General features: G+C 43.2%; 1 protein-coding gene across 2 annotated transcripts in view; it reads left to right on the plus strand.

Moving 5' to 3' along the window:
* CFAP52 (cilia and flagella associated protein 52) overlaps positions 1-15,312 on the plus strand; it is a 36,524-nt gene extending 21,212 nt beyond the window's left edge. For both annotated transcript variants that reach the window (XM_067547884.1, XM_067547883.1), the window contains exons 7-14: positions 5,703-5,803; positions 7,017-7,187; positions 10,646-10,794; positions 11,437-11,582; positions 12,719-12,870; positions 13,331-13,433; positions 13,731-13,842; positions 14,796-15,312. In XM_067547884.1, coding sequence (XP_067403985.1) covers positions 5,703-5,803; positions 7,017-7,187; positions 10,646-10,794; positions 11,437-11,582; positions 12,719-12,870; positions 13,331-13,433; positions 13,731-13,842; positions 14,796-14,971 — 1,110 coding nt within the window. In that variant the 3' untranslated portion in view covers positions 14,972-15,312. The remainder of the gene's footprint in view (positions 1-5,702; positions 5,804-7,016; positions 7,188-10,645; positions 10,795-11,436; positions 11,583-12,718; positions 12,871-13,330; positions 13,434-13,730; positions 13,843-14,795) is intronic.
* Positions 15,313-16,232: the final 920 nt, after the last annotated feature.

A 16,232-nucleotide genomic window follows, 5' to 3' on the forward strand; every position in this document is an offset into this window, starting at 1 on the left:
ATCTACAGAGTGATCACGTTATGAAAAGTATTCACCCACAGCTGATAGGGTGTTTTTGTCTTTTATCATTTTGCTGTATGAGTTCATTCAAGAGCATGGTGATTATCTTGTTTCACCCACAGTTGTTGTTGGTGCATTTAATGCACTTGATGAGGAACACCACATGTTGTGATAGGAATATGTAGGATCCATGGTCTTGAAAAGTGAGTTGTAAGGGGTGTTGATCATTGTAGTAGTGGAGATATGTCTGCAGGTTTTGCTACTGTTGTTCTGGTAGAGTCTGGTGCTGCTTTGAGTTGGTGTGTACTGGTCTGCAAGGAGCTTGCTTCTGATGATGAGCTTGGAGAGGTTGGGGGATTGTTTGAAGGCCAGAAATGGGGGTTCAGGAAAGATTTCTTCCCTGGTGGGGTCCCCATCGAGTATGGAATGTAATTATTTGATGATATCCTGTATGGAGTCCATTGTGGGGTGCTTGGTAACAATGAGGTATGTGTCGTCAGAGTGGGTTTTATTTCTGTATTGAAGCAGGTTCTCTCGGGGTATTTGGTTGGTCCATTCCATAATGTGATCTACTTCTCTCATGGAGTGTTCTTGTTTGGTGATGGAGATTAATGGGCCACTCTATCTTAAATGGTCCCTTACAATATGTGCTAACTACTTATGCCAAACAATCTGTTCCACCTTGCATTTTGCTGTGACGCAGGGAGTACCTTTCCCAGATCTGAGGAAGCTTGTCCGTCTCACCAACAGAAGTTGGTCCAATAAACGATATTACTTCAACCACCTTGTCTCTCTCATATTCTGGGACGAGCAATTACACTGCTTCTTAAGTAGGCAGTGTAAGGGTAATCAGGGCCATAATTGTTCATCTCTTGGTATTTAAATGCTTGACTTTTATAAGATGTGATAGTAAAGTGCATTGCTTTCACTTGCAACTTGTTTTTTAAACCAAGTTTTTCTGTATGGCATTTTTTTTAAAAAAGGAGTTTCTGTAAAGACAATAAATCTTGGACCTATAAACACTAATTTTTTTTAGTCACATTGTATGCTTAAGGAATTGCAAGCTGGTTACTTAGGTGCAAAGTGGGATAGGTGACTTGTAAATAATTTTCTAGAAATTCCTGGAGCGTTTACGTTGTAATAAATCTATAAACAATTTTAAGGTGAAGAGCAAGAGTTCACGGTGCAGCAAAGAAGCCTGGAAGAGATCAGAATGGGACAAGGGAAAACGTACCGTTATGGAGAAATAGGCACGCTTGAGTTGATTTGAGAATTGTCTCTGAAATCAGTGTACTTCAAGACAGTGGTTTCTTAGGAGACTTAGTGTTTCATCTACAAAAGACAGGATATAAAACAGTATTAATTGTGTCATTAATATGAATTGCTTGATGTTGTGAATAACAAGTGTGGATTATAAAACTGTTGGCTTACTCATGGTGATTCAAAGAACAATCTTGACAGGAAAGAAGCCTGTTTATAAAAGAAGGGTTGAAATCAGACTGATCATGATGACACATCTAACCATATGTGTTCTGACCAGTTTAAGGCCCTATCTCCCAGAAAACACCATCCTAGCCACTATGGATGTAGAAGCTCTCTACAACAACATTCCACACAGAGATGGATTACAAGCCATCAGGAACATTTTCCCTGATGATGATATGGCACACCTGGTAGCTCAACTTTGTCTTGACCCACAACTACTTCAGATTTGGAGACAATCTATACCTTCAAGTCAGTGGCACAGCTATGGGCACCTGCATGGCCCCACAGTATGCCAACATTTTTATGGCTGACCTAGAACAACGCTTCCTTAAAACTCGTCCCCAAACACCTCTTCTTTACCTACGCTACATTGATGACAATTTTATCATCTGGACGCACGGGAAAGAGTCCCTTGAAGAATTTCACCGGGATTTCAATAATTTCCATCCCACTATCAACCTCAGCCTGGATCAGTCCACACAAGAAATCCACTTCCTGGACACTACAATACAAATAAAGGCTGGTCACATTAATACCACCCTATACCGAAAACCAACTTACCACAATACGTATCTTCATGCCTCCAGCTTCCACCCTGGACACATTACACGATCCATTGTCTACAGCCAAGCCCTAAGATGCAACTGGATTTGCTCCGATCCCTCAGACAGAGACAAACACCTACAGGATCTCAATGAAACATTCTTAAAACTACAATACCCACCTGGAGAAGTGAAGAAACAAATTGACAGAGCCAGACGTGTACCCAGAAGTCACCTACTACAGGACAAACCCTGTAAAGAAAACAAACAGAACACCACTGGCCATCACCTACAGCCCCCAGCTAAAATCTCTCCAACACATCATTAAGGATCTACAACCTATCCTAGCAGATGATCCCTCAGTCACTCAAGCTGTGGGAGGCAGACCTATCCTTGCTTACAGACAGCCCCCCAACCTGAAGCAAATACTCACCAGCAACCATACAACAAGAACACTAACCCAGGAACCTATCTCCGCAACAAACCCCAATGTCAACTCTGCCCACACATCGACTCTAGTGACACCATCACAGGTCCTAACCACATCAGCCACACCATATGGAGCTCATTCACCTACATATCTACTAATGTTATATATGCCATCATGTGCCAGCAATGCTCCTCTGCCAAGTACATTGGCCAAACCGGACTGTCTCTACGCAAAATAATAAATGGACACAAATCAGACATAAAAAATGGTAACATCCATAAACCAGTCGGAGAGCACTTCAGTCTCCCAGGACACTCTGTAGCTGACTTGAAAGTTGCAATACTTCTACAAAAAATCTTCAAAAACAGACCAGTGAGAAACTGCAGAGCTGGAAGTCATCTGCAAACTTGACACAATCAGACTGGGTCTGAATATGGACTTGGAATGGTTCTCTCATTACAAGAAGTAATTATCACTGTTCACATTCTCACCTTCTAATCCATGGTTGTGAATAGGCCTCATCTACCCTAACTGAATTGACTTTCTTAGCACTTGCCCTCCCCATTGTTGTTTCTTACTCTTGGATGTATATATATACCTTCTATCTGTGATTACCATTCCATGCATCTGATGAAGTGGGCTGCAGCCCACAAAATCTTATGCCTGCAGAAATTTGTTAGTCTTTAAAGTGCTACAGGACTCCATTGTTGTTGTTTTTTCTTGATTTTTCACAGTTTGTGATACCTATTTCAGTCCCAACTTAGGGAAATTAAACAGGATATCTAGAAAAATTAAAGCAGTGTTAGGAGTGCCATAAAAACACACATTTATTAGCAGGTAGTTGAGAGCTGTAATTATATAAATTCTCTATTGTTTGTTTGATCTGTAATTTCACCACTTGCCATAACCCTAAACCCAAAGGGTGTTTGAAACGGGAGAATTTTACAGAAAAACACTGCAAAGTAGTAGATCAAAAGCAAAGTTGATGGGTATCTGATAACGGGACTCAGAAACAGCTGCTGATACCTTATAGAAAACTTGAAAAAACATTCTGTTTAGAAACAATTCTATTTCTAGATCATATTTTCTGGGTTTGTTTTCTCTGTTCTCATCCTTTTCCTAAGATTAGTTGCATGAAAACAGGCTTCCTTCCTAATGTTTTTCTCTATTTGATGGAAAAAACATCCTCTGTGTATGACATAATTTTCCACAATTACTCATGATGTCACAGAGAATCCTGATTTCAAGAGAGGAATAAGCTTGTGGAAATAAAAAGAGAAAAATGCAAATAGGATAAAAATAGAAAAATGCAAATAGAAATGAAGGCCCTTTTTCATGCAGATATGCTTGACTGTTTTGTTTTGTTTTCTGAACAGATGAGTAACGCGGCTAATCTGACAGTAACCTCTATGGAGAATATTTAAAAAAAAATATTCCATGAAGCGTAAGCAAGACTTGAAAATGAATACAGTTGATTCCACTCAATTGGACAACTGGACCAAAGCAAACTCAACCTACTTTCTCTATGAACTGTACTATCATTTAGTCCATACTGTCTGGATTCTCTTACAGATCCCCTCCTGGACCTGAAAGTTCAAATACCCTTACTATTTTCCTCTCTAATTTGGCCCTCCCATCATGATCCCATAGAATCTTAATCATTTCCGCACAAAGGGCCTGCAAATTTGCTGTCTGGCCGTGCTGTCCTGAACGTTTCTGATCCTAGAAGCTAAGCAGGGCTGGGCCTGATTTAATATTTGTCTAGGACCTGGTCTGGGAATACCAGTACTGTGGGCTCAGACACAATACCTTGTACAATATTGCTGTTTGTTCAAAAATCAGGAGATTGGTTTAAAAATTAGACAGGTTTTTAAAATGTTAGGTTCTTTTTATTTGCCTTCTGGTTCTTGACCTTTGAGAGTTCACATTTTCATGCTTTTTTTCCACAACCATGAGTGTTAGAAATGTCCAATTTGTTAAAATGAAAGCTGAGGTTCTCGCATAATCCCATGATTCCTGGAGCAGAGAGGACTATGAGGAAAAACACCAAATACTGTAAATATTGGTAATATCATAAGGGTTGTCAGATACATGTTCTGAGCTAAATGATTCAGGGAAACTCTGTAGAGGAGAGAAGGCACAGGGAGATGGGAGGATATTGGCATTAACTGGTTTCTGCCGTAAACTTCCAGAAATGTGGCTGCACAAAACACGGCCACAATAAGCTGCAGTGCTCCTAATTGATGTATTCATTACATCCCTGTATGCAAGAGTGGGAGACATGTGTAAGGAAAAGCAGAGAGTGCCTCAGCCAGGGAGAGGGTAAAGAGGGATCTGGGAACTAAACTAAACTGAATCCTGTAAGTGAGACAATGCCAGGAATTGTAACAGCTGAAGATACTGCAGTATGGGTACTGTCCCATTGGAGCTGGCAGTGGAGTTGACGGCTCTCTTAGTGGGAATGGATCTGACGTACTGGGAGCACATCTTTGCTTAGCAATACAACTTACTTCACAGTCCAGATTTTTGACAGCAAGAGAGTGACCTCATTTAATAAAGAGCCAGATCCTCACATCTTCACTCAGTTTTTGCTCCTTCTATACTGAAGGAAACCTCTCTCTAAAGTTGGGAGGGAGAGGGATTTGCCTGAGGAAGGACATCAGGATTTGGACCAGCACTAGTGTTTTGTCTCTCTATAGCAACTGGTTCCAGAGGGCTCCCAGTGATCGGTATAGCTTGTTAACCCCATCCTCAATAGAAGGGAGGTGCAAGTGATTCTCTGGAGCACTGGGAACTAGGATCTGGGATGAAGAGGTTGTGCAGAAAACCTGAAACACTGCTGTGAGGGAGAAAGCTGAGGCTGAGTTATACTGTGTTGCTTCAATGCACAATAAAATAATCCCCTGTGGAAGGATGCATGTATTCTGTGCTAGAATGGTTAACCATGGGTGTGCATGCCTAGTCCTAGTTGCTTTATAGGATTAATGCTATCGTTACTTGCTTGCACTTCTTTAACATGTGTACACTAGCTGTTCAGATACCTGTATCTGATAAATGCTGTCTCCCTTTGCCTTTTGGAAGGACTACTTTTTAGCAGTGGAGCAGTACTTATAAAGCAATATGTGAATGACATAAGCACCGCCTCAGGGGCATGACAAAGACTCTGTCTGAGCTCTTCAGAACGGCAGCACCAGTAAAGAGACTCTGCTTCCATACAATGGTGTGTTAATCCTGTTTTCTCGTAGGGAGTCACAGTTTTGCTTTTGCTGAAGACAGGAGATTTAGTAGTCGGCACCGGAGGAGGGATTGTAGCTCTCTGTAAAGGATCAAACTACAAACCAATCAAGTGAGTCTGTAGACCAAAGCAGCAGGAGAGTGTAGTGGTATTTCCACAGAGTAGCAATGGGATGGGGCAGTAGTGTTCGCTTTCCATGGCACACTAACTACCAGTGTTGGTGGCTTTTTAGTTAATGAAATTGAGAGAAATCTCAGTGGATCGGTTTTCCAAACGCAAGTAAACACTGTCAAAATGGACAGCACTTCTTGCAGAATGAAATAGTGACAGATTGAAATATGTTGCATGTCTTTATCAATTCATTTACAAATGTTTGTGCCAATGTTCATTGTTAATTTTAAATGACCACATTTACTTCTATAGGCTTGGTGTCAGATCCTAAACTGGTGTAAATTGACATAGTGACATTAAATCAATAAAATTACATCGATTTCACCAGCTGGGTATCTGCCCCCTTGTAATCTTAACAAAAAAGTGGTTGTGAGCAGATGTTGTATACTACAGGCGTTTTGTCACTTGCTATGAAGACAAAGGTATTAAAACTGTGTGGCTAAGTACTCACGAACCATTCCCTTGTGCATGCAAAAGACAGCTATAGACATAGTTTCCCGCAAGCAATCTAGGTGTGCATTTTGATGGCATAGTTGTATTAGATTTAAACTATTCCCCATATATTGAGTTCAGAATTGCCTGGAATACTCTTGGGGATATGCTAAGTAAGCACACCACTAATAAGAGTAAATAAGGTATGTTTACATAGACCCTAGTCTAACTGTGTGGCGGGGAGAGTGTTTTCTCAGTTCCTGCCAGATTTGGGATTGTCTGTATGTGGAAGTTATTGTGAAATAAGCTGCTCTGTGACTGTAAAGCACAGTAGCCATTCCACACTAACTTCCCATGTGGATGCTCTTATTCTACACCTTTGTGTGGCTTTGTGTGCATTAGTTTAATCCATTTCCAAAGTGTATGTTAGTGCAGAATAAGGGGGTCCACACAGGCAGCTAATGCAGAATATTCTGCAATAGCTATTCCAAGTTATTTCCCCATATAGAAAATCCCTGAGACTCTGGGGATCACATGAAATGCAAACAAACGTCACAGAAAATGGAATGTTGGACTTGCCAATGTTTCTTCTTGTTGATACCTTGACCTAATATGGCACATAGGTGAGAAGAAGATAAAGCAGAGGCCAAACAAAAAACTAATGCAGGAAGGTGAGAGAGGTAAGAAAAATCAAGTGCGAATTTCTGCTTTGTCTTAACAGGAAAATTCAAGTCCAAGGTGGCGTCACTTCCCTCACGCTCAGAGGTCAAGGTCACCAGTTCTTTGTAGGAACAGAGGACTCCCAGATTTATCGCCTTAACTACAATGAGTTTAAAGAGGAGCTCATTGCCACCTGTCATAACGAAGCCATCCACGACATCATTTTTCCATCGTTAGTATAACTGGAAGGGAGCACTTTTGTTCTTGACAAAGGTGGGGTGGGGGAGGAAGCTGCAGGTTTGATGAAGATATCTGTACAGCACCTTCTGTACAGAAGGTTCCCAAAGCCATGCTGATTTACACGTAGGAATCTCTTCCTCCACTACTGAAATACAGCCGCATCTGGGCTGGCAGTCAGCAGCGTCTGAGAAGCACTAAACAGCAGTTCAGCTTGGAGAAGTGAAAAATAACTTCTCTAATTGAATCTACATGAAGAATTTTAAGTAGGCAGACTGTAATTACGTAAATTGGAATTTGGGTAACACTGGTGTTAACAACCCTATTGTTGGGAAAAATGCTATGAGATCCTGGGGTCCTTCAGCTCCTGACTAACGTGAAACTTGACATTTCATGTGTCTTTCATGGTTTCCTGCATTTACTGGGTTGAATGGAGTGTATGCTTGCAGAAACGGCTGCACTCCTGCTGTCTGATCCAGTGCCTTGAACATCATCTAATATCTAACACAGCTGTCAAAACAGACTTTGGGTTGATCAACATCACTTGTAGTTGTGTGTTTAACAGTATGGCATGTTATATTCAATTCAGGAATCTTGATGCACAGTGCTAACTTCACAGATGTGGCTTCTAGTCATGCTTGTCTCATGAACAGACAGGAAAATTCCCCTTTGCGGTGAATGTTAGGATCATGATGTTTCATAAAAATGATAGCTCAGTCACTCGCCCTGCAGTGCAAAGGGAGGGTGGCAGTTTGATACGGAGGGAGGTTTTGAGTTTTGGCATGCTGGTGTTAAGACATGAAGTGTCAAACTCTATTGAGTTACAGCAAAATGTATAGCAAATAAAACAGGAGTGCAAGAAGCCCTCCAGCTCCTCGCTATACACCAGTGTACAAACCTGCACGTCTCTAGCTTAATCAGTAAATTATTTAGCACTTTTCAATGATCTGATGCCCTGCCTTGACTAACACATCCTGGGAAGAAGGCATTCAGATGAGCTGGGTTTAGAGATGGTGGGTCTCTCTTACTACTAGTACTCTGAAAATTACTTCCGTTATCTCCTCTTGAACAGTATCTATCCCAGGCTTTAAAACCCAGATCTAAACTCTATTCTGTGGCCTGGCTTATTCCAAAATACTTCAACTGCTGATGTTATCCTGTTTTATAAAGCATCTCAGAATGCCTGGTTTGAAGGAGCTCTACTTTGACGTGTCACTCTTAGTTTTCTATGTCCTTCTGGTTCTTATTGGTGGTGATGTTGAACAAAAGGCATGTGATCTTGTCACCAGCTGGCCTGACACTTTTAAGGGGAGAGTGGTCCAGCCCACCTGTGGGTAATTACTCCCCTCCTCGAGGTCAGGCCTAAGGAAGGATAGCTGGCCCCTCTAAAGGTCAGCAGGGAAGCTCAGTGGAAAGGAAGTGAAGGAAAGCTGTTAGAGGCCTGGAAAGGCTCTGGCAGGAGCCCCAGGTGAGCTGAGTAGAAGGAGAAGTGAAGGCTCCCACAAGGGTTCCCTGGAAAAGGGGTGAGAACAGGGGTGAAAGACTGATTGAGAGTCCTTGATTACACTATAGCAACCCCAGCTGGGTAAAAGACTTTTTGCTTGTCTTGAGACTATAGTATAAAATTGTATGAAGCCCAGGTGGGGCAGAGAATGTTCTGTATCTAATAACTGTGACTGACAGCGAAATAAATCAAATGAAAAGGCTAAGTCGGGGAGAGAAAGGGCTGGATCATACCTTGCATAGGGAAAGAGTGGGTCAGCAGCCAGGAGAGGGTGCTAGGGAGACAATGATGCCTGACAGATTGCTTTCTGGATCTCACTCTCCAGCTTCTCTGTCACTATGGGATGCACGGTTTGCTTATTTTCATACATAACTAACATCCCACCTTACTGCATGTGCAATTAATCTTTTCACTGAAATTTGGGGACAGTGCTTTAAAATAAGTGCTGCTTTCTTTTCAAAAGCCAACTGCTTGGTTTAAAGCACGTTGCCCCTTTGTTTTTGGTGATCTGGATGTCCATCACTACCCAAACAAAGGTGACTGCCATCAGCCTGGGCATGAGAACTTTTGTGATTTACTCGCATGGAGATGGAGAGCAGTTCCCTTCCCCACCCCAACAGCAGCTGTAAACTTTAGAATCCTGCAGACTCAAATGTAACTTCGCACTCTTGAAATATCACGAGGCTTCTGGCTGCTCATCAGGTAGAAGGGCAAATGTGCAAATTTTTAAACAAAACTAAAATCGTTATAATTATTTCCTCTTTCCAAAGAAATTGATCTGGTTTTGTCCTGTGAACCTAAAAATGTGAAGGCTCATGCTTCAATGTCAGATATGCTTCAGTAGACTTTTGCAGCCTGGTCTAATTCCCCCAACAGTGTTCTTGGCTCATTAAGGGGGGGTAAGAAATGCATCATGACAAAAAGGAGCCTGTCATTGGCACCTGATATTAGTCTTGGAGAATCAACAAATCTTTCTTGTATCTAGCCCTCTTCATTTGAAAGTGCTTGTATTCTAACATTTCTTATAGTATCTATGTAAGCAAACTTATTGCAAAGCTTAGGGTTGCAAATTTACACACACGCAACCCAGGGTATTAACGTGTCAGTTTTTGTATCAACCTTCTTTGTCTGCACTGTGTCTGTTGAGGTATACGTTTAACATCCTAGCTAAAGAAACTGTATTGTATGCAAAATGTAGGTTAGTATAACTTTTTTATTTCCAGACATTTCCTGTCCAAATGCACAATCTAAAAGTTTTGTTAAAGTAATACAGGGCAGATCTTCATCTGGTGTTATTGGTCATAACTTCATTGACAGTTTACATCAGGCAATGGTCTGTGTATTTAATTTTCCATTTCTTTTTTGTTTAGGTTTTTTGGGAGAGAAAAGGGAAAACCTCTAGCTGCAGCATTTTAGAACTGCGCAAGTGTATTTTATGCAAAGCTATGGATCTAAGATTCAACCATTTTGTAGATCTCAAAATACATAGCTAAGACACTACGTTATTGTATTGTGCAAGGAATACTTAACAAAAAGCTATGTCGGTGCAAACACCATTGTTTTTTCTATTTGTAGGGCTGGCTGTGCACAATATCTGAAGTTTCATCTTTTTTTTTAATACATGTGGGCCAAAAAAAGTCATAAATTCTATTTTAAAGCAAAAGCCTTGAAATATGACTGTGGGGCTTACTTTAAACTTCCCATAAAATTCATCTTTGAGGTGAGACCAAACTTGGAAAGTTTCATCCCAAAAAGCGAACCTCTCAGAAAATCAGGTGTAAAAAATGAAAATGGTCCTTCAACCTTAACTATGGTATCCTCTACTGGGAAGACTACGGTTGAACATTAGTAACGTCAAATAGCGAAGCAATGGAGGGGAAGTTAAGATATAATGAGGATATGGTTCCCAAGCTCTGGCCTTCAGTTACTTGCTTTTCTGCCTTCCCCAGGGGAACCTCTGACTTGTTTGCCACCTGCTCCAAGAGTGACATCCGAGTGTGGCACACGCCAGAAAACAGGGAGCTCTTACGAATCACGATCCCCAATATGACCTGCCATGCCATAGACTTCATGAGAGACGGCAAGAGCATTATTTCAGGTACTGATCAGCGATCTCCGTGTTTAGATTCAGTCTCAAATTGCTGCTTGCTTTTAAGGAAATAGGATCTAATAGGAGGGAGGACCAAAGCCTGGAATTGTTTCAATTAATTGCATTGACCAAAAGGTTTCTGTTTATAGTAAGCCCAGTAAACCCTGCTCCACAGCTGCGAATCCCCAGGCACCATGGAAATAGTGTGTCAGAAGGGCAGGATTTGGGAAGCCTACATAGAGGGTGTGAATTCTGGCACATTGTGGAGTTCAGGTTCACACTGTCATGTGGGTTGGGGTTGCGGTTGAGAGCAGGGGTGTGGCGCACCTTTATATAGATCCCTTAGCCATTGTCTTGTGCTGAGTGGTAGCAGCGGAGCTACTGCAGTCCCCCCGTTGAGAGTAGCTACGCTCACCTCCATCATCACCAAAGCAAAACCTAGAGGGAGTGAAATCTTCCACTGCTGATTGGAACTATGGTTCTGTGTTCTAGACACTGAAGAGGGTTTTACATACATGCTGGTGGCTAATAGGGGCATCAGTGTGAAGGAGTTCTTTTAAAACAAAAAAAAAAAAAAAAGGAGGGGGAGTTTGGGGAGGGGGATAGGGAGGAGAACAATAAATAATGTAAACCGTTTCTATATTGCATCAGCTTGGAACGATGGGAAAATCCGTGCCTTCACCCCAGAGACTGGCCGACTCATGTATGTGATTGACCATGCCCATAGCATGGGAGTGACCGCCATCGCTGCCACAAGTGACTGTAAAAGGATCATCAGTGGAGGAGGTGAAGGGCAGGTAATGTGTGCCTAAAATCTCTCAGGGCTGACTCGCGCTGTTGTCAATCTACCTAATAACCACCTAGGCAGAATCTGAGCATCATCTCTGCTTGCCTCACTTAAGCACAAGACTCAGTTCCAAAATGTTAGTGCCTGATGTAAGTAAATCTTCACTCTTGCTCATACTGTGACTTGGAGTTGTACCCTCTGATTACTCCTGGCATGCCAGCTGTAGAAAATCCTTCTAACGCTGCACATGCCCCTTAATCCCATTTGTCAGTCTGTCTGTCACCTATATTTGGTTCATCTGCATTAGTCATTGTTTGCAAGCCTGTCTTGAGAACAGATTTTCCTTCTAACATAGCTTTACCAGCCCCAGTCCTTCCCTGCTTAGACAGTTCGGATTGCCTTATGCAGGTTCGTTTCATTCTCCTCCCTTTCTTTCTCCCAACACCCAAATCCAAAGCCCATGGCGAAAAGGCCTATTTACATGGCTCCTCAAGCAGTGGGTAACTTCCCATATTCCTGGGACTCTTATTGTACACAGTGTTGTAGCCATGTCAGTCCCAGGATGTTGGGGAGACAAGGTAGGTGACTCTTACTGCCAGTCTAGGTTACAGAGTCAAGCAGCCAAGGTTGCTTTGTTTAGTGTCTAAGAACAGTTCTCCCATTGAAATGCTGTCAAAAGAATAGGTATAGTCTGACTTGTAAGAGAAGAGATTATTTTACTGGTATGTTTTCACAGTAGGAATATTGCCCGGCATTCTGAAAGCAGCGGAAGTCAAGGTTATAATTATAATCTATTATTAGCTCTGCAATCTAGACTGGCAGTAAGAGTCCCAAGCAGTGGGACTGTGGTGGCTCCATGAGTGATGAACTTGACTTTAATTCTGGTAAGGCCAAATCCTTATGAAAACGAAATAGACCAAAGTTTAGCCATTGACCTCAAGAGTTTGAGGATCTGTGTTGCTGCTATCACTGATCCCCAAGAAATGGAAGCAGGGCAAGAAACGCAGCATCCCTCTTAGCTCCATGTCCTAGAGATGCCATTAGATGCTGCAGGAAAAACCCAGAGCTCAGGAATCACTTTTAGTTCAACTTTAGTTCAGCAAGGAACATGCATTACAAAGGTGTGTATTTGTGGCTGGTTTGCAGGTGAGGGTGTGGGAAATTGGTCAGAACACTCGCAAACTAGAGGAAGTTCTGAAGGAGCACATATCTGCTGTGTCTTGTATCAAGATTAAGAAGAACAACCGGGAGTGTGTCACAGCCAGCATTGATGGAACGTGCATCATCTGGGATCTCGTGTAAGGAGATTACTCTTCCCCAGCAATACAGCACTTCTCAGCTATTCTTCTCTGACTGTGCCACTTTATGGGCATAGGGGCGTGCTTGTAAAGCTCCCGGCAGAGCCACCCCACGCACAGGATACCCTGGGTAGTGAAAGTTCCACTGAATAAGGTGTCCTGAAATAAAAGATTTTTGCCCATTATGATACAAAAGGTCTTATAAAGCAGGGACTGGTAAGGCAGTGAAGGGGTCACAGGGTGGGAGAACACACAGCATGGATAGGCAATGGGAGGGTGTTCCTCTGATCAAATGAGTTCCACATTATCTGTACCTTATGAAATCCTGTTCTCAGACCAGTATGGGATGGGTCTTACCTGGGGAAACACCTCAGGCTCAGAGGAGGTGAAGCTGTCTTAGGAAGAAAGAGATGAACTTTGATAAGCCTCTGACTCAGGCTGCTTTGGGGATATTTTTCAGACGTTTTATGAGGAATCAGATGATCCTGGCCAACACCTTGTTCCAATGTGTGTGTTACCATCCAGAGGAGTACCAGATAATCACTAGTGGAACAGACAGAAAGGTGAGCACAACCGCAGAAAGTTAGCAGGAAGTAGCTCAGAACCTCAAGCGACATGACAGCAAGACTGGTCACTGTCTGGAATTTCAGCTTCCAATTAGATCATGCCAGGTTATTATCAAGCCAGTGTCGGCATCCCCGTGGTAGAAAGGCAGCTGTTATATGGGAGGGAATTGGGCACGTGAGTAAGCTTATGATTTCGGTTAATCGCTGTCCAGGTTAATGCTGTCCTCCAGAAGCAGTGGTAATCTTCACAGCAATGCTGCGCAAGTGAGTTCCTCTTTCTGATCTTGTTTCTAGATTGGATACTGGGAGGTATTTGATGGTTCTGCAATTAGAGATTTGGAGGGCTCTCTGACAGGCTCCATCAACGGGATGGATATCACATCAGACGGTGCTTACTTTGTTACAGGTAAGTCGGGTGGGGAAAAAAGAATGTAAAGAACTCCCACGGAAGCAGAGGAAGTGTCAACACCAGGAAGGGCAAAGAAATGAGGTAAAGGAGCTCAGAGGTTAGGAAAGTGGGCAAGAAAGAACAAAATGAGCTCCTGCGAATATGTCAAGAGGAAAAGAAAAGGAATCACTGAAGGGAAATACTTGGGAAGATACTATGGGCTTGATCCTGTATCATGCTGAGCACCTTCAGCTCCCATTGAAATCATTTGGAGATGAGGGTGCTCAGCATTTCCCAGGATCAGAGCCTTAAAAACCAGTCTGTCATGGAGAAAGAATGGGGTTATTTTGAGCCCTGGTGGAGCTGCACTAGGAATGAGTTTGATCCTTGGTCTTTCACAGCTTGTGGGAGTATCCACTCTCCAGAAGCCTGGAAATCTCTCTGGTGAGATGGGAGACCTTCTAGGGGGTTAAAAGTGAGGCATGACCCAGGCTCTTCTACAGAAGCCCAGCCTAAGCAATGGTGCATTCATTCCTAGCCATTCTCGCACATCTGAGCCTGACACTGGAGTGGCATGGGGGAGCCATGTGCTTGGAAAGGCATGTGGGGAAAGTTGCAGACTTTATGTGCTGGGACCAGTTCCCTTAACTTAAGCTGTTAAATCAGCATCGAGAGGAAATTCTTACTGAAGAGCTAGTTTTCCTGAGTGGATGCACCCTGAATATAGCTTACCAGGCTCTGTTCGGGTAGGAGTTCATGCCAAGCACTGCTGATCCCAGACACTGACAGTCACTGGTTCTAGTGGAAAAAAGTCCTTGCAACCATAATGCTCAGGACCTTGTATCGCATCCTTTTCCCATTCCAAAGCCAGGACATTCCTCAGTATTTTCTCCATAAACAAAAAGTACGTGGCTCTTTCAAAAGCCTCAGGGCTCCATGTAACCCTCTGTCCTCCCTTGTGTCCAACGCAGGCGGTGACGACCACCTGGTGAAGGTATGGGACTATAACGAGGGTGAGGTGACTCACGTTGGCATGGGTCACAGTGGCAGCATCACCCGACTCAAGATCTGCCCTGGGAACAAATACATTGTGAGCGTGAGCGCGGATGGCGCTATCCTTCGATGGAAATACCCACACTCCTCCTGACACCGGGCACAGAAGCTGCTAGGCCGCATGCCAGTTCTGAAATCTTTTATCTTACTGCTCAAAACTATGCAAACTTTCCTACTAATAGAGGAGGTGTTGTTTTTATGTTAGATGGTATGGGATAAGCAGGCCCTTCAGAGACCCTTTCTAGTGTCTGGTAAGACTGATGGGCGCAGAGCACCTGCAACTCGCATTGACCCTACTGAAGCTGCGGGGCTCCTCGCTGCTCAAGGTCGGGCCCAGGTAGTCTTATTAGTGCTTGTGTTCTATTACTGTCTTCTGTCCAGATACCTTTCTAGGGCTGGCTGGCTCCTTCACAATGAATCGCTTGTATAAATGCAGTCTTCTGTGTTCATTTTTAATTCCTCTGGCTCTGATAAGCAAAAAGCCTTTTCCACTTCAACTCCGAAATGTAACTTTAAGGGGTCCTAGAGTTCAGATTTTAAAAAAGATTTTCAGAGGTTCCTTTGGGGCCCAATTTGGCACACCTCAAAGGGCCTGCTCTTCAGATCCCTTTGAGAATGGTTCTCACTCGTGCTACAGTCAGATGCGGTCCTTGGGCAACGTGGGTGCTCATGCACGCTGAGCTTTTAAATCTCTAACACAAGCTCCTTTTGGTGCAGAAACTCACCTGTTTAAACATCTTCTCTGCTCTTACTGGACGCTTGTGCAATGTGATTAAGTTGCTGAGTCCTGCCTCTTCTATTTCCACAGACTCAGGGCTTGCAGCTCTGCAGTGAGAGCCACACTAGCAGGTTTTACCAGCAGGTGCAGCAGTGTTCCTCCTGGCTTGTAGGACAAGGTCAAAACTCTGGATGCCAAAAGCTGGGAAGGAAGGAATCTAATTATGTGTGCGGCTGCCATGCAAACGGAAACAAACCCCTGAGAATGTAGTGATGAGCTGGCAGGTCTGCAGCCTGAAGGTCCTGTCCTTCCCTTCTGGGCAGTAACAGCATGGGCAGTAGCTGTGAGGGCTTCCCCGTGCTGCCCTGATAATGGTATCAGGTCTGGAGAGGTGATGGCAGTTCAGCCTATGCAGTGATTGGCCTCTCTGCTAAGTCTGTCAGTAAATAAGGCGAGCACTTAGTGTCATTTGCTGTGAGGATTTTGTGAGGTGCATACGCTGTCATTAGTCAATAAGCACTGTGGGGAGACCATGTATCTCATTTCACCACCAGAAGCTCCCAGCCCAGCCCAGTGAAAAGCTTGTCTCCCTGTGGCTGTCTGTTTGCCCTCGGTTATAAGAGACGTAACACTGCCA

This window comes from Emydura macquarii, unplaced genomic scaffold (assembly GCF_026122565.2).
Source record: "Emydura macquarii macquarii isolate MOO-44397 ecotype Brisbane River unplaced genomic scaffold, CSIRO-AGI_Emac_v2 contig_1230, whole genome shotgun sequence".
NCBI lineage: Eukaryota > Metazoa > Chordata > Testudines > Chelidae > Emydura > Emydura macquarii.